This window comes from Thalassophryne amazonica, chromosome 5, assembly GCF_902500255.1.
Source record: "Thalassophryne amazonica chromosome 5, fThaAma1.1, whole genome shotgun sequence".
Classification (NCBI taxonomy): Eukaryota; Metazoa; Chordata; class Actinopteri; order Batrachoidiformes; family Batrachoididae; genus Thalassophryne; species Thalassophryne amazonica.
Window position 1 is genome coordinate 73478045 of NC_047107.1, and position 26262 is coordinate 73504306.

The 26262-nt window shown below is 40.1% G+C and overlaps 1 protein-coding gene across 1 annotated transcript in view; it reads left to right on the forward strand.

The window, feature by feature from the left end:
• ipo11 (importin 11) overlaps nucleotides 1-24127 on the forward strand; it is a 457504-nt gene extending 433377 nt beyond the window's left edge. Inside the window, exon 30 of the mRNA XM_034170535.1 lies at nucleotides 23059-24127. Within this exon, the coding sequence (XP_034026426.1) occupies nucleotides 23059-23223 (165 nt within the window). The 3' untranslated portion in view covers nucleotides 23224-24127. The remainder of the gene's footprint in view (nucleotides 1-23058) is intronic.
• Nucleotides 24128-26262: the final 2135 nt, after the last annotated feature.

A 26262-nucleotide genomic window follows, 5' to 3' on the forward strand; every position in this document is an offset into this window, starting at 1 on the left:
TTAGTGCACTTGGTTTCAGTACAGAAGGTTCCTGGTTCAAACCCCACCCCTGCCACATTTCTCCATGTAATTCAGTACTTTAACGTTTCCCATAATCCCCCTGATGCCTCCCTGTGCTTCCCAGAATGCACCGAATCACCAGCAGAGTTCCGGCGTCTCACAATGGCTAGCGAGGATGTAGATGGCGTTGATGCAACGAGTTCACAGGCGATTGTAATGATGACACGTTCTCCCAAGTTGAGAGGGTTCTCTACAGGAGGTGTAGTACCTGTGATGGACTTCTGCTGTATCCTGATGATGTCTTGTTGTCCATACTTAATGAGGTTTGTTTACATTGTGCCCTGAACCGGAACTCTGCTGAAACACCTCTCGCGTGACTCACGGGCCGCGAGTTGGTGCAAGATTCACAACTGTGAAACAGTAAATGTGCAGTTGCGTCAGGAAGGGTATCCAGCGTAAAACATGCCAATTCAACATGCAGATGCACCTCGGATTTGGTGTGGCGACCTCGAGTGCAAACAAGGGAGCACCTGAAGGGAATTACTTACTCTGAAAGTAGTGGTGTTTGGGGACATTTCGTATAAGTAAATAAACAAGGAGTCTTTACCAGTGCTGTCATTTGCCATGCAATCAGTTGACTTGTCTTCATACCAAAATTACAGGCAAATTTTCATTTAATGTTTTTAATGTGCTTTGTCCCTGCCAGTTAAAGTAAACCAAACCAAATTATGTTGTTAGCCAATTTTGAGCACTGCAGGGGAACAGTGTTGCAGAGGGCGAATGGCTGGCTGTGCCTGTACTAAGTGATGTGCCATCAATTAGCTGATGAACTCAACATCAGCCTGGAGTGTAATCTACTCAGCCTCATGCTGTCAGCATCCCCTCTCAAATGACACAGTGCAAATCTCCTACCTTACTCATCAAAACATTATAGATCTGTGCAACTCATTACATCACACATAGTCTAATGTGTATGTTCACACATGCACGCTGCTGTATGTTTTATTGCTCCTGAGTGCACACTGACACAGGAAGCACCATGGGATATAAGATAAATGATGGAAAAGTACAGCTTGTTGCATCATTACCTGCAGTTAGCAGTTTCTTGTGATACTTCTGTCTTGTGCTGCAAATGTGCTATTCATAAAAAAGATGCCTTTTTCATGGGAGGATTGTGGTTAATGTGAGGGAAAAGTGGCATAAAAATAACAGAAAATTGGAGCTCTTAATAGTAAGTTCCACAGTGCTGCCGCTGCAGTCGTGCATGTTTTTTTCTTTCCTTGTGCAACAATAACAATAATAATTTCCGCCTCTTTTTCAGTACCACTGTGCGTGTCTTCATATGAACTTGACTCATATATTTTAGGGTAGCCTGACTTTGCTGAGTGCTCACATGTTTGGGAATGGGCGCAGATATAGGTGTTTTGAGGGAAGGTGTTATCAATTCTGGCTGCAGGCCAATTTTGAAAAACAATGTTTTTACTGTAATGACATGGGACTGTGTCTGTTGTGAAAATGGCAACAGCGGCCCCAGGATTATATTGGAGATGAGGATTTTTATGACTGTCATTTCATCTGGTTATCTTTTCTGCCTCCTCATGCTGCCTGCACCTCTTCTCTTGTCCTCTCTGTCTGCAACAAAGAGATCCAACTGTGATTGCTCTCTCTGAGTCCACACTATATTGTCTTGGTAACCATTTCTTTGTGGTGTTCTTTGCAGCAGCATTATCATATGATTCCTCCAATAACCTCTTCAACTGCAATATTGTCATGTTTTTTTTATTTTCTCTGTTCTTTACCATCCTACAACCTTTGCCCATTATATTGCATCTTAAGCCCCGGTCACACGGCACTAAGGAAGGACACCGAAGCCGAAACCAAACAAGAAATCTGGATTTTTGGAGGCATCGTTTATAACCATCATCCAAGAGCACATATTAACATAGTTCTTTGTTTTAAATATCAAAGAAGTCTATTTTATTCACACAAAATATAATCAACATTGCGCATCCATCTTGCTCTGTCTTGTAAGTTCTATGCCGATGCAGTAATACACATGTCTGTTATTACTTGTGGTCACAGACAGTGTTGTAGTGGATCAAGTTTTAAGAACATTTTTCACTTTCCTTCCCTTCAAACATGCACCAGGTCTGTTTCTGATAGATGCTGCATATGTGATACCCTATTTACTGGCCAATCAGTTCACGCTTTCCACATAAAAATACTGTTTTTTTCTAATTGCCGTGTTTTCCTTCTGATTTCCCAATTCTTATAAACGTGTCTATTGTTTAGTGTTGTCTGAAGGTAATTTCTTTCCTCCCAACATTTCCTTTCATTTCTCTCATCTCACATCCTGCTGGACAGTGTTAGTTTTGACTCGACTTACGCTCTGAGCTAATATTTAACATCCTTAATAGTTTTCTAATATTCAAGTGCTTTTAAGTGTTGGAAGATAAATAAATGAAGCAGCAATGTGAACTTCTTCAGAACAGATGTACCTGCTGCTTTCCTCGGCGTCAACTTCCTTTATCCATTTTTTTGGTGTGGACATTCCTGTTGTCCATTTAAAGCTAGTTGGCCATTATATTGTCTCAGATCCTGCCCCTGGTACATTATCAGTTTATTAGTATGCCATGTTCTGCTGAAAAATTGATGTTATCTAGAACAAATCCAACTATCTCTGTCTTGCTGCTACTCATTTATTGTACTGGCTTTACTGATGTTGCTTTTGTTTACGCCTTTGGGAATTAATGCTACTGCCCCACTAAGTAGAAATGACATAAGTTCTTTTTCGTCCAGGTCAGTAGGATATGCAAATCCATGTCATATGACCTTGTCATGTATGACAAAGCCATTCAGTTGGAAACATATGGGTAATATTATATTTAAAGGGTATATGTGTTTTTTCTCAGACCTGTAAAAGTATGTAAAAATTATAAAGAAAGGCAAAGATTTTGGTTTTTTACACACACAGTGGCTCTTCGAGACCGTCTTTGTTTTGCAGGTAATTATGCAGGTTAGATAACAGCATTTCCATTAAGGCACTCTCTAATGCCCACTCTTCAATGCTTTGATTCCACTGTAATGACAAAGAAGTAATTAGCATCAGAAGTATTGTAACCAAAGATAGGCTAAGAGAGGCCGTATTCTGCTTTTCAGACAAGGCAGTGGTAGTTTTATCTTCTTCATTAAATGTCAAGTTATGTGTTCTGCAATCATGGGGGCAGAATGATTCATTTACTGTGACTTTAAAATAAAAGTGCACTCGCTGCATGTCGGTGCGCTCATCAAACGCCCTGATCAATCAGGTCTGATCAAACCTGTGACTTTAAAATAAAAGCGCACTTGCTGCATGTCGGTGCGCTCATCAAACACTCTGATCGTGGCAGTAATGCAACTGTAAAAACCTCATGATACAGTCCACTGTTTTCCAAGTGCAGTGATGTGTTCTGCACAGCCGGCAGGATTGAACTTGGTTTAAATAGCGGCAAGGTACACGCGACTGTGTGTACACATTAAAAAAGCAAACACACGCAGCTGCAAGTATGAAACGAACACGGAAAAAGGCCGAGTACGAGCACATTTCAGGCGTATTTAAATGAAACACAATGCTGCAATATGCAGCTCGACAAATACGCCAATGTGAAAGGGGCTTTAGAGGGTTTGTGTACAACCTCAATTCCAATGAAGTTGGGACGCTGTGTGAAATGAAAATAAAAACAGAATACAGTGATTTGCAAATCCTCTTCAACCTATATTCAATTGAATACACCACAAAGACAAGATATTTAATGTTCAAACTGATAGACTTTTTTGTTTTTGTGCAAATATCTTCTCATTTTGAAATGGATGCCTGCAACACATTTCAAAAAAGCTGGGACAGTGGATTTCACAAAACGTCCCAACTTCATTGGAATTGGGGTTGTTGTTCAGTCCCTCTACCAACAGACAAGTGACTGAGAATACAGAATGGAATGCAAACAGAACTTCCTCAATGGAGGAATCAAACAAAATTTGGCCACACAAATGACAGCAAGATGACCAAAAGGCAGCTGAAGCCGAGCAACACCAAAACACATTAAATCAGGGGTCAACAACCCCGATCCTGGAGATCACCTGCCCTGCATGTTTTCCATGTGCACCTGCTGCAACCGCATCAGATTTTTCAATACTGGCGTTTCCCAGCTCTTGATTGGCTGAACATACCTGAGTTAATTAATTAGTTGGTGGAACAGGGAGAATTAGAAAACATGCAGAGCAGGTAATAAAATAAAAGTAAAATGATGAATGGAACATATTATAACATAATTACTGGGATTAAAGTTCTCCGCCGCTACAAGGGATTTCTGTCAATTGAGCTGTCAAAAGACAGCATTTGTGCTGATGTCATCTTGAGCAAAATCAAGGCTGGAGGCCAGATACAAAATTTACCGCATTCAAAGGGTACAAAAATCTCTGTTTTGTTTTTTTTCTCCTGGCAGCAAGTCCCTGAGTCTGTTCCTCTTTGTCATGCCTGAGATACTGTAAACCAGAGGTGAACTCGAGCGGAAACGGGGTGCTGTGGTGTGACGTTGCCCCCACCACCACCCTCTTAATTAAAGGTCCATTTTGAACACCTTCTCCACCAACACCTCTTAATTAAAGGTCCATCTTGTAGACCTTTTTCATACTACTACTTACAATAATAATAATAATGTTTAACAACTAAAATGTTTAAATTAGTATTTCTTTGGGCCTACATTTTACTATAGTTCTGAACTAAGTTTAGTTGATTAGCTATACGAGGTCTGTTAGAAAAGTATCTGACCTTTTTATTTTTTTCAAAAACCTGATGGGTTTGAATCACGTGTGCTTGCATGAGCCAACCTTGAATGTTTGTGTGCATGCGAGATTTTTTTTCACGCCTGTCGGTTGCATCATTTGCTTGTAAGCAGCCTTTGTGTGAGGATTGGTGTAGTCTCTCGTCGTTTTTTCTTTGCAAGGAAATGGCGGAACGACTGGAGCAGCACGGCTGCATCAAATTTTGCCACAAACTGGGCAATAGCCAGGTGGAAACCATTCGGATTATTCAGATGGCTTTCGGTAACGATCCTCTGGGCATCACACAGATTAAGGAGCGGTACAACCGGTTTAAAGACGTCCGCACAACGGTGGAGAGCGCGCCGCGCTCCGATTGGCATCAACACGCTGAAACAACCGGATCATTTCCAAAGTGAACGCTGTGGTGATGTGGGATCGTCGTGTGATTATCCGAGAAATTGTGGAAGAGGTGGACATCAGCACTTTTTCGGCACATTCCACTGTGAAAGAAGATTTTGCCATGAAAAGAGTGGCGGTGAAATTCATCGGCAAATTCAGTGCCTCCGTGTTGGAAGTCTCACAGGACATGTTGTAACATGGCCAGCTCGTCAACCATTCAGAAGATTCAGACCGCTTTCGGTGGCTTTTCAGTCGTGTGACTATCCGAGAAATTGTGGAGAAGTTGGACGTATAAAAATACATTTAGTTAATTTAACTTTTCTGCAAAACTAAAGTGGGATGTAAAGCAATATCTTTTTTAATGTAATGTCTAACCTCCAACATTACTGGGTCTGTTTGGAATTCTAGCTTTAAATCAGGTTAGTTAGGATGAGGGAAGTCAAAAATATGCAACCCAGCCTCACACTTTTTTTTTCATTAAGCCCATCACGAAATGAGTCATATTTTCGTGATTTTTTTTTTTTTTTTTTAATCTTACTATTACTAACCCTACCCCTAACCAGACTCCCCCTTCCCCCCGCATTACTTTTCATTTTGTGCACCCATTACGGAATGTATTCGAATAAATTCGTACTCCTGTTAAGAAAATTTGGCACTTTTTGTGACAACATCACGAACCAATAGATTAATGTATATTTTGTGATGCTGAATCACTGTGAGATATGGTAGAAAATATGAAACACACAAAGCAGTACAACTAAATTGGGGGAGATCAGGGTGAGAAAATAGTCATCAAAAAACCCTTCAGAATGCATCCATGGACATTAAAAACCCAAACTTTTCTGGGGGCCGTAAGCAGTCCCAAGACCCCCTGCTGACATAGGTCCACTTTCACCGGCCCCCACCCCCACCCCATTTCACATCCTGGCTACATGTATTGGTATTGAATAAAGTAAATGCTCTACAAAAGCTGTTCCCTTAATATGTGTTTATCTTGAAGTATTTAAATAATGTGTAGGTTAAAGCTAGGGATGCACCAATCCACAATTTTTCACTTTCGATCCCGATACCTGAATTTGAATATCTGCCGATACTGATACTTTCTGATCTGATACCAGAGCTCTGTTTGCTTTAATATTCTTCTTATTGTTGTTGTTGATTTTTTTATGAGGATTTTCTTAAAAAGGAGACCTGAAAGTTGAGCTACAACTTGCCAGAAGATGTATCTAAGATGAAAGCCTAGATTTGATGTTTTGTTGAAAGAATTAAGTACTTTTATTTTTTATAGACTTTTATAGCCTTATTTTTATAGACTTAAAGAGAAAAGACAGCATTTTCTCTCTCCCTGTCTCCCCCCCTCTCTCTCTGTCTCTCTCCCTCACTTTCTCTCTGCCTCTCTGTCTGTCTCTCACTCACTCTCTTTCTCTGGCTCTCTCTCTCTCGCTCGCTTTCTCTCTCCCTCTGTCTCTCTTTTTCTTCCTCTCTCACTTTTAAGTGCTGCGCAAACTTCAAACTTTTGGTAAACCCTTTCAACTGTAAAAATATCATTGACACTCACGATTTTAATGTATTAAAGGCTTTTAATGGAGACTTTTTCCCTTTCAGCAGACAGAATCTCTGTTTGCTGTCCTCCTCGGCTGCATGCTGAGCTGGTGTTTTACAGCCTCAGGACAGTGAAGCGGCTAACTTTTTAGCACACATTTTCAGCAACAATTCAGTAAATTTTTTTCGGAAAACCCGTGCTCGAGGAACAGACAATTTGAAACCGAGAACCGAGCAGAAATTTGCCGCTAACCACAGCTAGAACACTGCAGAAGAGAGCTCTCTCAAACAGCCCGGCTTCAGGGACCCCCCCCCCCCCCCCACGCGCGCTGTTGCAAGCAGCAGTTGAGAGGATTCACAGTGGTTCATCTCCGGTATTGGAAAATGTTGCGGGTTGGATCGATATTTTCCGGTAAGTGAATTACGTCGGTATTGGAACCTATTACCGATCCGGGATCGGACTGGTCTCGTCCCTAGTTAAAGCCTTTCTATACTATGATGGCTGCACTAGAAAAGACCAGCAATGAGAAATGAGTCAGTGAAAGTATTCGCAGCACTTTACTTTTTCCACATTTTGTTACGTTACAGCCTCATTCCAACATTTTTTTCTTTTCAGACTTCTACACACTACCCGATAATGATAATGTGAAAAGTTTGAGATTTTTGCAAATTTATAAGAAAAAAAAAAGAAAAAATCAAAACAATAAACAAACAAACCAAGAAATCACACGTACATAAGTATTCACAGCCTTTGCCATGAAGCACAAAATGGAGCTCAGGTGCATCCTGTTTCCACGGATCATCTCTGAGACGTTTCTACAGCTTAATTGGAGTCTACCTGGAGTACTTTCTGTTGATTGGACATGATTTGGAAAGACACACACCTGTCTGCGTATGAAGTCCCACAGTTGACAGTGCATGTCAGAACACATACCAAGCATGAAGTCAAAGGCATTGTCTGTAGACCTCCGAGACAGGATTGTCTGGCACAAATCTGAGGAAGGGTAGAGAAACATTTCTGCTGCTTTGAAGGTCCCAGTGAGCACAGTGGCCTCCATCATCTGGAAATGGAAGAAGTTCGGATCCACCAAGACTCTTCCTAGAGCTGGCTGCCCGTCTAAACTAAGTGATCGTGGGGAGAAAGGACTTACTCAGGAAGTTGAGCAAGAACTTTATTTTCAGCAATCCACCAATCAGGCCTGTATGGTAAAGTGTCCAGAAGGAATACACTCCTTAGTTCAAAGCACATGGCAGTCTGCATGGCAGAGTTTGCCAAAAGGCGCCTGAAGGACTCTCAGACCATGAGAAACAAAATTCTCTGGTATGATGAGACAAAGACTGAACTCTATGGCATGAATGCCAGGTGTCATGCTTGGAAACCAGGCACCATCCCTACAGTGAAGCATGGTGGTGGCAGCATCATGCCGTGGGGATGTTTTTCAGCAGCAGGAATGCGTAGCCTAGTCAGGATTGAGGGAAAGACGAATGCAGCAATGTACAGAGACATCCTGGAAAAAAACCTGCTCCAGAGCGCTCTTGACCTGAGACTGGGATATCAGAGGACTGACTTAAAGATAACTCTGTGAATGTCCTTGAGTGTCAGGTTATGTCAGCCAGAGCCCAGACCTGAATCTGATTGAACATCTCTGGAGACATCTGAAAACGGCTGTGTACTGACACTCCCCATCCAACCTGATGGAGCTTGAGAGGTGCTACAAAGAGGAATGGGCAAAACTGCCCAATGATAGGTGCTCCAAGCTTGTGACATCATGTTCAAGAAGAGGCTGTAATTGTGTAATTGCTGCCATAGGTGCATCAACAAAGTATTGAGCAAAGGATGTGAATTCATACGTGCATACGATTTCTTAGTTTTTTATTGTTAAATTTGCCCCAAAACAAAAAAACACTTTTATGTTGTCATTATGAGGTGTTGTGAGTAGAATTGGGGGGGGGGGGGGGGGGGGTACTTTGAAATAAGGCTGTAACATAACAAAAATGGAAAATAATTAAGCACTACTTTCCGGATGCACTGTAAGTGTGATGTTGGAATTGCCTTGTATGGACTGAGTGGACCATATGTGCTATAAGAGTGCATGGATATTGCTGACACATTTTAATGATGCAATTGCTAGAAATAAAGGCATTGTCCACATGACCCATGGGATCAAATTGTGCACCCAACACCAAAGCTAAGTCCTAAGAGCGACTTGAGGCTTTGATGCAGAGAAGGTAGACTCTTTTAATAGACTCCTTTCACATGTCTTGACTTCCTGTTCCGGAGCACAGCGGTGTTCTGCTGTATCTGTTAGCTGTTTGAACTGAGCTGTTTGAGTTCTTTGAATTAACAGTCTTTTTCAAGACTTTTTTACTTTTTACTTTTTTTTACTTTTTCACCGTGCTCCAACGCCTAAAGAAGACCTCTAACGGTCGAAGCATCGCGACGGAGCACTTTTATCAGCTAACCTTCATCAGCGTTGGCAAGCTAACTAGCTTGCTAACGCTTTCGTTTTTATTTTTTATTTTTTAGCACTGTTGTCGTGCTGCTCCACAGCCTGCCTAGTTGATTTTTATTTTATTTTAGCGCTGTTGTCGTGCGTTACCTGTGCTGCTCCACAGCCTGTCCAGTGGATTTTTATTTTATTTTAGCACTGTTGTCGTGTGTTACCTGTGCTGCTCCACAGCCTGCCTAGTGGATTTTTATTTTATTTTAGCACTGTTGTCATGTGTTACCTGTGCTGCTCCACAGCCTGTCCAGTGGATTTTTATTTTATTTTTTAGCACTGTTGTCGTGCGTTACCTGTGCTGCTCCACAGCCTGTTCAGTGGATTTTTATTTTATTTTTTAACACTGTTGTCGTGCGTTACCTGTGCTGCTCCACAGCCTGTTCAGTGGATTTTTATTTTATTTTTTAGCACTGTTGTCATGTGTTACCTGTGCTGCTCCACAGCCTGTTCAGTGGATTTTTATTTTTATTTTATTTTATTTTTTAGCACTGTTGTTGTGCGTTACCTGTGCTGCTCCACAGCCTGTCTAGTGGATTTTTATTTTATTTTAGCACTGTTGTCGTGCGTTACCTGTGCTGCTCCACAGCCTGTCTAGTGTCGGATTCCCTGTTTGGGAATCCGCTAGCTTAGCGTAGCTACTAGCTCTTAGCCGTTTTAGCATGGCGGCTTCTCCTGTCTCTCCCGTACTTTTCTGCTCTGGGTGTGAAATGTTTAGTTATTCCTCGGCCTCTTTTAGCAGTAACGGTACTTGTAATAAGTGCAGCTTATTCGTAGCTTTGGAGGCCAGGCTGGGTGAATTGGAGGCTCGGCTCCGCACCGTGGAAAATTCTACAGCTAGCCAGGCCCCTGTAGTCGGTGCGGACCAAGGTAGCTTAGCCGCCGTTAGTTCCCCCCTGGCAGACCCCGTGCAGTCGGGAAGGCAGGCTGACTGGGTGACTGTGAGGAGAAAGCGTAGCCCTAAACAGAAGCCCCGTGTACACCGTCAACCCGTTCACATCTCTAACCGTTTTTCCCCACTCGACGATACACTCGCCGAGGATCAAACTCTGGTTATTGGCGACTCTGTTTTGAGAAATGTGAAGTTAGCGACACCAGCAACCATTGTCAATTGTCTTCCGGGGGCCAGAGCAGGCGACATCGAAGGACATTTGAAATTGCTGGCTAAGGCTAAGCGTAAATTTGGTAAGATTGTAATTCACGTCGGCAGTAATGACACTCGGTTACGCCAATCGGAGGTCACTAAAATTAACATTGAATCGGTGTGTAACTTTGCAAAAACAATGTCGGACTCTGTTGTTTTCTCTGGGCCCCTCCCCAATCAGACCGGGAGTGACATGTTTAGCCGCATGTTCTCCTTGAATTGCTGGCTGTCTGAGTGGTGTCCAAAAAATGAGGTGGGCTTCATTGATAATTGGCAAAGCTTCTGGGGAAAACCTGGTCTTGTTAGGAGAGACGGCATCCATCCCACTTTAGAGGGAGCAGCTCTCATTTCTAGAAATCTGGCCAATTTTTTGGGATCCTCCAAACTGTGACTGTCTAGCGTTGGGACCAGGAGGCAGAGCTGTGGTCTTATACACCTCTCTGCAGCTTCTCTCCCCCTGCCATCCCCTTATTACCCCATCCCCGTAGAGACGGTGCCTGCTCCCAGACCACCAATAACTAGCAAAAATCTATTTAAGCATAAAAATTCAAAAAGAAAAAATAATATAGCACCTTCAATTGCACCACAGACTAAAACAGTTAAATGTGGTCTATTAAACATTAGGTCTCTTTCTTCTAAGTCCCTGTTGGTAAATGATATAATAATTGATCAACGTATTGATTTATTCTGCCTAACAGAAACTTGGTTACAGCAGGATGAATATGTTAGTTTAAATGAGTCAACACCCCCGAGTCACACTAACTGTCAGAATGCTCGTAGCACGGGCCGGGGCGGAGGATTAGCAGCAATCTTCCATTCCAGCTTATTAATTAATCAAAAACCTAGACAGAGCTTTAATTCATTTGAAAGCTTGTCTCTTAGTCTTGTCCATCCAAATTGGAAGTCCCAAAAACCAGTTTTATTTGTTATTATCTATCGTCCACCTGGTCGTTACTGTGAGTTTCTCTGTGAATTTTCAGACCTTTTGTCTGACTTAGTGCTTAGCTCAGATAAGATAATTATAGTGGGCGATTTTAACATCCACACAGATGCTGAGAATGACAGCCTCAACACTGCATTTAATCTATTATTAGACTCTATCGGCTTTGCTCAAAAAGTAAATGAGTCCACCCACCACTTTAATCATATTTTAGATCTTGTTCTGACTTATGGTATGGAAATAGAAGACTTAACAGTATTCCCTGAAAACTCCCTTTTGTCTGATCATTTTTTAATAACATTTACATTTACCCTGATGGACTACCCTGCAGTGGGGAATAAGTTTCATTACACTAGAAGTCTTTCAGAAAGCGCTGTAACTAGGTTTAAGGATATGATTCCTTCTTTATGTTCTCTAATGTCATATACCAACACAGAGCAGAGTAGCTACCTAAACTCTGTAAGGGAGTTAGAGTATCTTGTCAATAGTTTTACATACTCATTGAAGACAACTTTGGATGCTGTAGCTCCTCTGAAAAAGAGAGCTTTAAATCAGAAGTGTCTGACTCCGTGGTATAACTCACAAACTCGTAGCTTAAAGCAGATAACCCGTAAGTTGGAGAGGAAATGGCGTCTCACTAATTTAGAAGATCTTCACTTAGCCTGGAAAAAGAGTTTGTTGCTCTATAAGAAAGCCCTTCGTGAAGCTAGGACATCTTTCTACTCATCACTAATTGAAGAAAATAAGAACAACCCCAGGTTTCTTTTCAGCACTGTAGCCAGGCTGACAAAGAGTCAGAGCTCTATTGAGCTGAGTATTCCATTAACTTTAACTAGTAATGACTTCATGACTTTCTTTGCTAACAAAATTTTGACTATTAGAGAAAAAATTACTCATAACCATCCCAAAGATGTATCGTTATCTTTGGCTGCTTTCAGTGATGCCGGTATTTGGTTAGACTCTTTCTCTCCGATTGTTCTGTCTGAGTTATTTTCATTAGTTACTTCATCCAAACCATCAACATGCTTATTAGACCCCATTCCTGCCAGGCTGCTCAAGGAAGTCCTACCATTATTTAATGCTTCAATCTTAAATATGATCAATCTATCTTTGTTAGTTGGTTATGTACCACAGGCCTTTAAGGTGGCAGTAATTAAACCATTACTTAAAAAGCCATCACTTGACCCAGCTATCTTAGCTAATTATAGGCCAATCTCCAACCTTCCTTTTCTCTCAAAGATTCTTGAGAGGGTAGTTGTAAAACAGCTAACTGATCACCTGCAGAGGAATGGTCTATTTGAAGAGTTTCAGTCAGGTTTTAGAATTCATCATAGTACAGAAACAGCATTAGTGAAGGTTACAAATGATCTTCTTATGGCTTCGGACAGTGGACTTATCTCTGTGCTTGTTCTGTTGGACCTCAGTGCTGCTTTTGATACTGTTGACCATAAAATTTTATTACAGAGAGTAGAGCATGTCATAGGTATTAAAGGCATTGCGCTGCGGTGGTTTGAATCATATTTGTCTAATAGATTACAGTTTGTTCATGTAAATGGGGAATCTTCTTCACAGACTAAAGTTAATTATGGAGTTCCACAAGGTTCTGTGCTAGGACCAATTTTATTCACTTTATACATGCTTCCCTTGGGCAGTATTATTAGACGGTATTGCTTAAATTTTCATTGTTACGCAGATGATACCCAGCTTTATCTATCCATGAAGCCAGAGGATACACACCAATTAGCTAAACTGCAGGATTGTCTTACAGACATAAAGACATGGATGACCTCTAATTTCCTGCTTTTAAACTCAGATAAAACTGAAGTTATTGTACTTGGCCCCACAAATCTTAGAAGCATGGTGTCTAACCAGATCGTTACTCTGGATGGCATTTCCCTGATCTCTGGTAATACTGTGAGAAATCTTGGAGTTATTTTTGATCAGGATATGTCATTCAAAGCGCATATTAAACAAATATGTAGGACTGCCTTTTTGCATTTACGCAATATCTCTAAAATCAGAAAGGTCTTGTCTCAGAGTGATGCTGAAAAACTAATTCATGCATTTATTTCCTCTAGGCTGGACTATTGTAATTCATTATTATCAGGTTGTCCTAAAAGTTCCCTAAAAAGCCTTCAGTTGGTTCAGAATGCTGCAGCTAGAGTACTGACGGGGACTAGCAGGAGAGAGCATATCTCACCCGTGTTGGCCTCCCTTCATTGGCTTCCTGTTAATGCTAGAATAGAATTTAAAATTCTTCTTCTTACTTATAAGGTTTTGAATAATCAGGTCCCATCTTATCTTAGGGACCTCGTAGTACCATATTACCCCATTAGAGCGCTTCGCTCTCAGACTGCGGGCTTACTTGTAGTTCCTAGGGTTTGTAAGAGTAGAATGGGAGGCAGAGCCTTCAGCTTTCAGGCTCCTCTCCTGTGGAACCAGCTCCCAATTCAGATCAGGGAGACAGATACCCTCTCTACTTTTAAGATTAGGCTTAAAACTTTCCTTTTCGCTAAGGCTTATAGTTAGGGCTGGATCGGGTGACCCTGGACCATCCCTTGGTTATGTTGCTTTAGACGTAGACTGTGGGGGGGGTTCCCATGATGCACTGTTTCTTTCTTTTTTTGCTCCGTATGCATCACTCTGCATTTAATCATTAGTGATCGATCTCTTTTTCCTGGTTCTTTCCCTCAGCCCCAACCAGTCTCAGCAGAAGACTGCCCCTCCCTGAGCCTGGTTCTGCTGGAGGTTTCTTCCTGTTAAAAGGGAGTTTTTCCTTCCCACTGTGGCCAAGTGCTTGCTCATAGGGGGTCGTTTTGACCGTTGGGGTTTTTCATAATTATTGTATGGCCTTGCCTTGCAATGTGGAGCGCCTTGGGGCAACTGTTTGTTGTGATTTGGCGCTATATAAGAAACAAGTTGATTGATTGATTGACATGTAGCTGGTTGTACTTCAAATCTATTTTGCAACAGCACATATTTGATTTGATTATTTTGGATACGGCCTCTGAAATCATGTACATGTTTATGTCAGCTCTCAACCTCAGTGTTCTACATTTTGTGTGTGTGTGTGTGTGTCATGGCCTTCATTTATAAAGAAGTCAACCAGTAAATTATGAAGTCAACAGGACATTTGAATCTGTAGAAATCCTATCCAAAGCCAAAGCATGCAAATTTTCCTTACACAAAATTTGTTAGACCCAAAATGGGACAGATATACACCTTTCACTCCAAGTGGAATGGGGCGAAACCAACACACTGAGGACCCACCCAACATGGCAGCGTCCAGTAGTTGTAGTTTACCAGTTACTGGTAAACAGTTACTGCTTTGGGGTAAATTCACATGATGTGAATGACTAAAATTTAATGAAAAGGTTTTCATTTGTACTCACTGCGGCTTGTATACAAGCAACTGTGTGTAGATTTTAGAACAAAGCAGTGGTGGGCACAGCTAACCAAAAAATTAGCTTTGATAACAGATAATCAGCTAACTGAAAGGTTATCTTTTATAAGGCTAAACCGATAAACCACCCAAAAATATATCTGAAGCTACCTATAACGATAACTTCCAGTATTGTTTCCGGTACGCTTGCAGCTACTAACAAGCTGATTTTGAGTTTTAACACCACAATCGCTCTTGGTTGTATCAGTGGTAACTACAGACCCAAACAACGAGTCAGCACTTCTGTCTTTGTGCATCCTGCCCACTGCTGGAAGCTCCTGTTTATTACATAGCTTCCAGCAGCAAAGCAGTTGAGAGGAGCAGTGAAGCTCAACTCTCAACTCAATAACAGGGTTGCCGTGAGGCGGAGGTCTTGGAAAATAAAGCAGTGTTGACTTATGGTTTGGTTTATAAATGAAATTAATACTGATAGAATAACTCCATTAATGTCAGTTCTGTCATTTGTACAAAGGTAAAATATTACATGTATCTTTTAATGTTGAATAATGCACTAATTCTGAAGTTTTATAACAAATGCAGATGCCAAAGGGATTATGGGTAAAATGTGCCTCCGCTGACACTGATTGATTGACTCATTCATTCTATGTAAACCAACACGTTCATGTGAGGTGTTTCATGTGTTGGTGTTTACAGATAAATGTGCTTTTGTAAAATATGCCATTTTTTTTTATTTGTTTAAAAAAAAGGGCATTTAAAAAAAACAAAAAAAACAAAAAACAAGCTAAGTTGTATTTAGATAACCGTCTGATATAACCGGTGTCAAAATAAATAGAACACTGGCATGATCTACTGGTGCCCAGACGCTCAGTACTTAAGCTGGGCTTACACTGTGCACTGTGGGCTTCCCCCTTTTTGGGTCTCGCCGAGTTTCAGCTTAATCCCGCGTCCTGCGTGGTGTGGTATACATGGAGTAACAAGCTGCATTTAACCTCTCACGACCACCTCCTGATCGGCAATTGTATGGTTGGATGAAAATCAAACCTGTTTGATATTCTGGTTGGCCGTCGTGAGGGTATCCCGCTGCTGAAGTGCTACAAGCGTTCAACCTCTCGCACTGTGCATGTGCAAACACCGATGCGGCATTGGAGAGCGCATAAACAGTGATCATCTCTTTGGGAGAGCAGCTTCTGTTTCTTTTCCCCCCTTTCTTCAACTCATGTAAAGTCTTGTTTTTTTTTTTTTTTTTTTTTTTTGTTAAAACTTTGATGTCTCCCATCGAGAGTTTTGTAAAAATAAGAAATGTAAATAAAGTTAAAAGAAAAAGCTTCTGTTTACGTTTTGCTTCTGGAAACACGAGTCCGACGTGTGGTTTTTGAATGTACAATGTGAGCAGTCAGATCGCATCAGAGCATCGGGCCATATAGTGTAAGAATATAAATTGTGCGCTTTGAACTTTTACACCGTGCGGTTTTGTCGTACAGTTTGAGCTGGAGCCGAGTACAACAATTGAAAATATTGTACAGTGACTGCCCAGCTTTAGGGCAAATACTGCCATGAACACTGCTGGCCAGTAGATCACAGTAGAGACCATGAAACAAAACAAAATTCCAGAATCCGTGTCTGCGACATTTAAGATGCGTGGAATTTAATAAACGCGAACTGAATTTCAGACATCTTATATATATTACTCTGGAACAAAGACGAGTGTTTGACATAAGCAGGACTCTAAATAGCAAACAAGAATCGATTGCCGTGATTCCAATTAAAAATAATGGAGGAGCAAACTCAGCTTCTTATGGCATTTTTACATAAAACAAACACAATAACAACATCTATGAACCCAGAGAATATATTCACGAGAGTTTAGAGTTTAATGCTGTTGTCCATGTGGAGCCTGATCAGAGGGTCTCAAATGCATTTCTTCTGTTGTGAATTTACTGAGATACCCATAATGCACCTCAGCACAGCATGTCCACACTAAAACCTTCAAAATTAGTGCATTACTTTAAAACTAAAACATATATCTGATATTTTCACTTTATAAAATTTCAGACGTGACGTTAATTTAAATAACTTCTCCGAAATTAGATTGGATACATTTTAACCATAAGTTAAAACTGTATGCCTCTGGATGACTTGGGTGATATTGCCAGGGTGTCAGTATGGGGTCAAAAGAAATGAGCCTTTTTTCTTTTCTGTGACCAGTTCTCCTTTGCCTGCAGAGGATAGAGTGGTTTCTTCTGGAACCAGCTCTGCTCTGTTTACGGAAGATAGAACTGCGCATCTACTATAAAATATTTAACACTGATTTTAGATTTCATAAATGTTTGTAACTATTCAGTTTTGTTTACCACGTCATGTTAGCGGTCTAGAAATTATTGGACCAAAACCTATCAGAATATAATTAGTCCGATCATGGTTTTCAACGTTATCTGAAAAGCTAATCCGATAATGAAAACATCTTTGATAATTAGCGGTTAGCGGATTAGCGGAACTGTGCCCACCACTGGAACACAGCAGCAAATCAGTTTGTTTTTAACATTATTTATGACCAATATATAACAAATGTCTTCAAATATAACAAAATAATGAAATATGAGGTGTGTATCATATTTAAATTTAATTGCCTCAAATTGTGGCTCTTTGATAACAAAAATAAATATCTTGAATTATATTATTTTGCTTTGCTTTAACAAATTTTTGAATTTCCAAATTTCGAACACCTGTTTCATCTCAAAACACCTACAGCATTGTGGATTTACTTTTGTTTACGTTGCCTTTTCAACTATAAAAGTACATAATCTTGGACACACTTTGCTTTCATCGCATCTTTGGCCACCTTTCTTAGCCACACTCCAGCACACTTGAGTAGCTCCTGAAATTTGTAGCTCTATGTACTGAATTTAGCACTCGTGCAATGTGGGAAAGCCGCCTCGAGGTGCTGGGATTGAGTGCGGTGCCTTGGGACTCACATGTTCAATACCTAGTGTGTCCCAGGACTCAGTTGTCAAAACCTCTAATGCAAACCCTGATTATTATTATTGACTTACTGTGTAAATTTAAGAATAAAATAATTTTGCCTAAAACCCAGGAGCTTCACACACTACTTACCATTATAATACATTGTTTATTAAGTAAAATAACTCATAGAATAGTTACACTGCCAAGTGTGTATACCACAGTAGAAAAGAAATCAGAATATTTCAAAACAAGGTCTGAGGTCATGTTAAATGTGCAACATGGAAATGATGTCCAGGGTTGTCCCCAGCGCAGTTGATCATAGGGGGCCTCTATAGTGTGATTTGGATCCCCTGTGCTGTGATTTGGGACATGTCGCACATTATTTAACGTCCCAGTTAAGAACACAGTGTGGTCCTCAAAATGCAGTAAATAATGTTTCAAACGGTTAGAAATTTCAAAATTTTCTCGTGGGATACTCATCGTGCGAATATCCCCCACTAATTTTCCCCTATGCTGTGAAAAAATCCTGGTGAGAACCCTGATGTCCATCAATTATAGGTGGCTGTATTCAAATGATAAGTTGAGAGTTCTGCTGTTCAGGTTCAGGTTCAACAAACAAGTTTATCTGAAAAATATTTAAACAAAATTTGATCATGCACAGTCACAAAATTGGTCCAAATAGCATGATAGATTGGACCAGATTGCACCACTTCGCTTCAGTATTTATAAGCTTTCACCAAGCGCATGCCCCTGAATAGACATGTTTAGACAAAGCTGTCCATTCTTCTTGGCAAAACATCTCCAGTTCCTGTAAATTCCTAGGCCGTCTTGCATGAACTGCACCTTTGAGATCTCCCCAGAGTGGCTCAATAATACTGAGGTCAGGAGACTGAGATGGCCACTCCAGAACCTTCACTTTATTCTGCTGTAGCCAATGACAGGTCAACTTGGCCTTGTGTTTTGGATCGTTGTCATGTTGGATCGTCCAAGTACGTCCCATGGACAGCTTCTGGGTTGATGAGTCCAAATTTCCCTCCAGTATTTTCTGATAATGCAAGTATGCTGCATTCATCCTGCCATCAATTTTGGCCACGTTTCCTGTGCCTTTGTAGCTCACACATCCCCAAAACATCACCAATCCACCTCTGTGCTTCACAGTAGGAAGGGTATACCTTTCATCATAGGCCTTGACTTCTCTCCAAATGGAACGTTTAGGGCCCTTTCACACATAGTACAGTTAACTATAAATCAGGGCGAATCACGGCGGAACAGCTTGTATGAGCGAACCATGAAAACATGGAGCCAGCAGGCAGGCATGAATGATGCCGCTGCAACAGTTTCGTGCACGGGGGAACACAGTGCAAGCAGCTTCGCAGTGTGTAACCACATTGTGCAGCTGCTGTGGAAAAAAAAAAATACATGCTACCCACAGGATTCGAACTTGCAATTTCCAAAAGTTTCTGATTGCCAGCCAGAAACTTTACCACTGAGCTACCATCGCTGTCCTGTAAAAGGTGCGGGGAAATGCCTGATATCAAGAAGGACATGGATGTATTTAAAAAAGATCATAAAACCACGCACCATAGAAACCTGGGGTAGCCTGTCAATGTGCACGGCGTGTGCTCGCTGCAGCCCATTTCAACAGGGACATATGTTTTATGTATGTCCACGTGCGGACAGCAAACAGACACGTGTGTCACAGTGGGCAGTTGTTAGTTCATGTCTGTCCAAACACTGTATGTGTTCTGCAGCTGGGACGTCCAGAACCAGAGATCTCCACAGCTGCAAACCATACGTATGCCGCATGTGTTTCAGGGAGGAGCACGACACACGTGCTTTCTGTAAAGTAATAGCAAATTTGATTCAAAAAAATTCTTGATGTTTGATTTGGAATAGAATATGGTGTTCCCAATGCATTTGTGTGGAATCAAAGCTATTTTAAGTATTTTGAGCTTTACTCACTTTTTTACAACACACTGCTGTTATTTTGAACAGAATTGTATATCATGAGGTGTGCCACATTGCCTAACATCATATTCATCTTGGATGAATATTTTCCTTGCTCAAAGTGAAAATCAGATGCCTCCATGCAGCACCAATTTGCTTACTGTTGAGTATGAGGCCCACACACAGCTTCACCACTGATCTGACTCCCTACCTCAGCACACCTCATGTTCAGCTTGGAAAAGATCCACGCAGCTCAATATTTTAACACAGAAGAAAAAAACTTGGTCCCATCCTTCACTTCTGCATTCCCTGGCTGGTACTCCTTTCAGTAAATAATCATCAGTGCTCAATTTGATGTCTGGATATGATTTAAAGTACTATCGGATAGTCTACAACACCTTCCCCCATCTGCTGACTAAAAGTGGTACCACATGTCCACCTTGTTTCAACCAATAATTGAATATATCAAATTTAGGGCTTTTAAAATCATGCAGCATGTTGTCAGGCTCTAGATTTAGTGTTTTTAAAATAGGTAGCTGACATTTTTCAAGGGTGGTAATAAATTAAAGTTTCTATAAGGAGCTGGAATGGCATGCGAGTCCAGAATGTTTTTAGAACCTTAGACCTCAACAATTTTTAGAACTTAACCCTTTTTATTTTTTGTTAATTTACTGTCTTAATATATTTATAAATTATTAGTATTATTATAAATAATATTTTATTATTACTTCTATTTTGCCATTTGATTTTTAAATACCCCGCAATGGAAATATGTGTTTTCACTTTCTTGTGTCATCCATGTATTTTTTACCATATTTACAATTATATTATGTACTTACATTGAGCTTACTAAATAAAAGCATGCGTGCACTCTTTTAATATAACAATGATTTATCGCCCTCTGCTAGAATGTTGTGTTAGTCCAGGGTGTAATTAGCAATGTTAGCTAATATCCTTAGTTTCTCCAAAAATATTAGTATCAATGTTCTGTTTTGTCCCCAGTCACACGCATGTAGAGCTTTTTGTTTTTTCTGCATTCTTCTGCAAGCAGGTGCTTTTAATTTTTACACACACACACAAACAGAGACATGGCTGCTGCAAGCAGTTGCTTTTAATTTTTACACACGCACAAACAGAGACAGTGGCAGATAGCATTAAAAGCAGTACTCTTCAGTCATGGTCACAACAACATGACACTTAACTAAACTGACTAAAGCAATTGAACTACAAAACACAATAAATCAATAGCACCAGCAACACTGTTAAACACAATAAATCAATAATGCTGACAGCATTGATAAACTACCATGAACCACAATAACACTTAAAACCTCAAATCCCCAACCTCTCATGGTGAATTGCAGCACAATAGCCATTGTTTACTGGTTACCTAAAATTGCTTATTTCTCCAAAAAATATTTGTCCTATCAACTGTCCATTTTTGCATCATTCATCCTTGACGCAAAATACATAAGCATACCAAACGGCAAATGTCAGCTCTCCCTGGTTTCTCCGTGATCGAAGCCATACACACAGAGGCCACTTGGCTATTATAATATAGATTTCATATCATAAAATTAAATATTGCAATATCATCAGTATTGATACCCCGCCCCTAATAAACATAGGAAGTTGCATTCCCTTTCGACAAGAAAATTGGAGGTTTTTAGTCACTACAGCTTTTAGTAATCAAAATGCTGCACATTCAAAGGTTTGCATGTACTACTAACGTGAACTGACACACATGGCTACAGTAGTGTTCAGAATAATAGTGCTATGTGACTAAAAAGATTAATCCATGTTTTGAGTATATTTTTTATTGTTAAATGAGAAACAAGGTACCAGTAGATTCTCACAAATCCAACAAGACCAAGCATTCATGATATGCACACTCTTAAGGCTATGAATTTGGGCTATTGGTAAAAAAAAAAAAAAGTAGAAAAGGGGGTGTTCACAATAATAGTAGCATCTGCTGTTGACGCTACAAACTCAAAACTGTTATGTTCAAACTGCTTTTTTTTTTTACCAATCCTGTGAATCACTAAACTAGTATTTAGTTGTATAACCACAGTTTTTCATGATTTCTTCACATCTGCGAGGCATTAATTTTTTTGGTTTGGAACCAAGATATTTTGCTCGTTTACTAGTGTGCTTGGGGTCATTGTCTTGTTGAAACACCCATTTCAAGGGCATGTCCTCTTCAGCATAAGGCAACATGACCTCTTCAAGTATTCTGACATATCCAAACTGATTCATGTGATATATAGGCCCAGCACCATAGTAGGAGAAACATGCCCATATCATGATGCTTGCACCACCATGCTTCACTGTCTTCACTGTGAACTGTGGCTTGAATTCAGAGTTTGGGGGTTGTCTCACAAACTGTCTGCGGCCCTTTGACCCAAAAACAACAATATTACTCTTATCAGTCCACATAATATTCCTCCATTTCTCTTTAGGCCAGTTGATGTGTTCTTTGGCAAATTGTAACCTCTTCTGCACATGTCTTTTATTTAACAGAGGGACTTTGCGGGGGATTCTTGCAAATAAATTAGCTTCACACAGGCGTCTTCTAACTGTCACAGCACTTACAGGTAACTCCAGACTATCTGAGCTGATCAATGGGTGAGCCTTTGCCATTCTGGTTATTCTTCTATCCATTTTGATGGTTGTTTTCTGTTTTCTTCCATGCGTCTCTGTTTTTTTTTTTTTTTTTTTTGTCCATTTTAAAGCATTGGAGATCATTGTAGATGAACAGCCTATAATTTTTTGCACCTGCGTATACGTTTTCCCCTCTCCAGTCAACTTTTTAATCAAACTACGCTGTTCTTCTGAACAATGTCTTGAATGTCCCATTTTCCTCAGGCTTTCAAAGAGAAAAGCATGTACAACAGGTGCTGGCTTCATTCTTAAATAGGGGACACCTGATTCACACCTGATTGTTCCACAAAATTGACGAACTCACTGACCGAATGCCACACTACTATTATTGTGAACACCCCCTTTTCTACATTTTTTTTTACTAATAGCCCAATTTCATAGCCTTAAGAGTGTGCATATCATGAATGCTTGGTCTTGTTGGATTTGTGAGAATCTACTGAATCTACTGGTACCTTGTCTCCCATGTCACAATAAGAAATATACTCAAAACCTGGATTAATCTTTTTAGTCACATTACACTACTATTATTCTGAACACTACTGTATATCCCAGTGTGCAGAGTGAGGTGGGTTTGCATCAGTCCTCTGATGCCTTTCATTAAAAATTGTGGTTACACAAAATTGGTTCCTATGCATTTATATCTACAGTTATTTTGAAATCTGACACTTGAAAATCAGGTATACCAATGACTTTGTAAACATTCACACATATATGTGACAGCTCATGACAATCTTGTGTTTTCTTTCTCCTGTTATTATAGTTGGCCCTGGAGGACCCTGTGCACAGTGTTTCTCTCCAGCAGTTTGTCTATGAAAAACTGAAGGCCCAGCAGGCCCTGTTGGGAGACCAGGGTTTTGGTGTCCTGATGGAGACCGTCGACACCGAGCTTGTCAGGCAGCTTCAGGAGTTTCTCCAAGGCCTTTGAATCACATCCTTCAGTACCTTACATGGCTATCTCTGCCGAATGCTACCCTCCCCTTGTTTTGAAATATATTCTGGAAAGGCTGACAGGCTGCCCGGTGTGAGTACTCGCAATCCAAACCTTCCCAACCTCTACCCAATGCTTTGCCTTATCTGTATTTAGACCTAGCCTTGTCTACTCATGCCCCTCAAGCCCTTTTCACTATTAGTTTTTTTTTTCGGGGGCGGAGGGGGGGGGGGCGCGTTTGGAACACCCTAATTGGAATGGATGGACTATTGAAGGAGCAGAAGAAGATTAAAAAGCAAAAATCATTTCCTAAAACAGGAGCCTCAGATTGGTTTTGTTTTGTTTTTGGGGGGGGGGGGGGGGGGGGGTGTTCTTTATCAGACATATGTGGATTGAAGCTGAAATGTTGCAAAATCTAACCTGAAGGACTGAAGCAGTGTTTACAGAACACATTCTTAAGGGGGGGGGGGGGGGGGGGGTGTAATTTTGTATGTATGTACATTACGGATGAAATACATTTTACTGTTGCTTTTTTTTTTTTTTTTTTTTTTTTTTTTTTTTTTACAAAAATCATAGCAAGGGGTCATGTTGAAGTAACTACTGAGAGAACTAGAAAGTCTTTTTGTTTAGGTTTTGAGTTCGGTATGAGGAAATTTTGTTGACTGTAAATGGCTGTTGTTGGGGGTTTTTTGGGGCGGGGGGGTGATCTTTTTTTATGGATGATTTGTAAGAGTGATGAACTACATTTATATGTATATACATACTGCTGCTAATTCATGGTGTATCAGAGCACTTTAACCAAAAACTGTTTCATGTGTTTTTGTCGGTACACCTTCTCACATCACTTTACTACAAAGGGTCGAATGACTTGGATTAGAAAAGCAATATTAAATGAATGAGAGCGAACATGCGTTTAGACTTTTCTTTTTCCTGAGACTTCAATTTTAACTATGTATGTATAATATGAGATCACATGTCCACCTTTTTTAAATGGTGATAGTGAATTTTTAACATATAAAAAAATTTGCGAAGTTGACTTTGTTATACTTCACTGTTGAAGAATGTTTTGTGTAGCATTCACACATTCACATTACTCTAATTTTGACCAATCAGTGCGACCTTCTCAGTGACATAGATGAAACATTGACATCATTTATATATTAGAGCTGGGCAACGATTAAAATTTTTAATCACAATTAATTGCATGATTTCCACGATTAATCACATTGTTATATGCAAAATTCAAAAATTAATTCAAAAGTAGAGGGTAGCACAGTTTTATTTTAAATGTTCTGTCATATGAATGAAACCATGGGCGGCACCAGGGGGTGGGGTGGAATGTTTTTAAGGCCTTGTCTACACTGAAACTGAACTTCTCCTATACAATCTTTTTCTTTGTCATTTTCAAAGGTTCCATTCAAGAAATGTCTCCATTCTCACAGATCCAGTGAAATCATGTGAAAATGCTGTAGTACATATGCCAGGCCTGTACGTAGTGCTGTAACGCTTCTACAAAAAAATGGAGAACACATGGAGCTAACGATGAAAGCTTAAACTTTAGATGCCGGCTCACTTTCTTGTGTCACCGGCTTTTAATCTGACCTGTTCCCAGGATTCATCATCAGAGATGAAAACTGTTCTCCACATGACACTCTTGTTTTTGAAAATGTCTGGAAATGCATTAATTCCTTATGATGGAAGTAACTTATTATGAGTTTTTTTTAAAGGGGTTTTTAAGAGGTCCCTCAGTGTCTGTCTGCTCTATGAGTTTCTCAACCTGCTTTGTCCCACCACCAAGAAGAAGAAAAAAAAAAAAGCTAAATTACCCAGTGATGTCCAGTAGTCCCCAGTGAAAGCAACAGTGGGTGGACGTTGTAAAGTGGCTTTTGTAGTCCTCTTCCTTTATGGTGCATCGTGAGGGAATCTCATACGTGCCACCATTTGTTGCAATTCTCAGAATGTCTTACAGAATCGGCCCACAGTCTGTAGCAGTTGGAAAAAACAACTGCGTTAATGTGCAATAAAAGAATTGTCGGTGTTAATTAATTAATGCGTTAACACAATAAAAATCATTCTTTAACTTGCCCAGCCCTAATATATATATATATATATATATATATATATATATACACACACACACACACACACACACTAGTGAGGTGGATAATGATGATAAAATAATATGCTAATTCTTTGTCTCATGCAGACATATAACTGACAAATGGGGTTAAAAAGAATGAGGGAGTCACTGAAGTACACACACACACATATGAGGGGAACCTGTCTCACACCATATCTTGGTAATTGCCTCTTCTGGGAATTGTGGATTAAGATGGTATTACTTATTAGCTTGATTAACCTCACAAAGAAGGAGATAATCCTGACGCTAGCTCTTTTTGGACACTGTGATACAGTTGAGTAGCAGTCAGAGTTAAAGCCTTATGCTTTCAGCCTTCCCTATCCTTGAAACACGAAAGTGGGTACTTAACAATTGTTTTGTCAGGGAATGAACCCTGATTCTCTCTCTCTCTCTCTCTCTCTCTCTCTCTCTCTCAAAGCCTTCAATAAAATGCAGATATCTGCCACATCCATCAATGTTGGTGACATGTTTATATTATTTTTAAAATGCTGTTGTTTTTCTTTTCTGATAACACCTGACCTACAAGAGTGAACTGAGTTGTTTGAGTGTACTTTATTGTTGACTGGCATTGATTTTACTCATTTATTTATTTTGCCGTTCTGTAAAATCAACAGTGTCACAATGTGCACATATGTGTTTTGCAAATCAGTTCTTAAATTAGCTTTAGTAAAAGGGAGATTTCTTGGATGTAGCATTGAATTTCTTTGATTGTAGCTGGGTCCAGATCTGGTCCCATTCATTACATTTTAACTTGCATTTCTTTTTTAACATTATTGAATAACCCAAGTCATGATGCATGGGTGTATGTAGGTGGACAGGCAAATTGATGGATGTAGGGCAAGAGCGTTTTTTTGGGTGGGCTACTATTATACAGACCAAGATTTGATTGCAGGTGT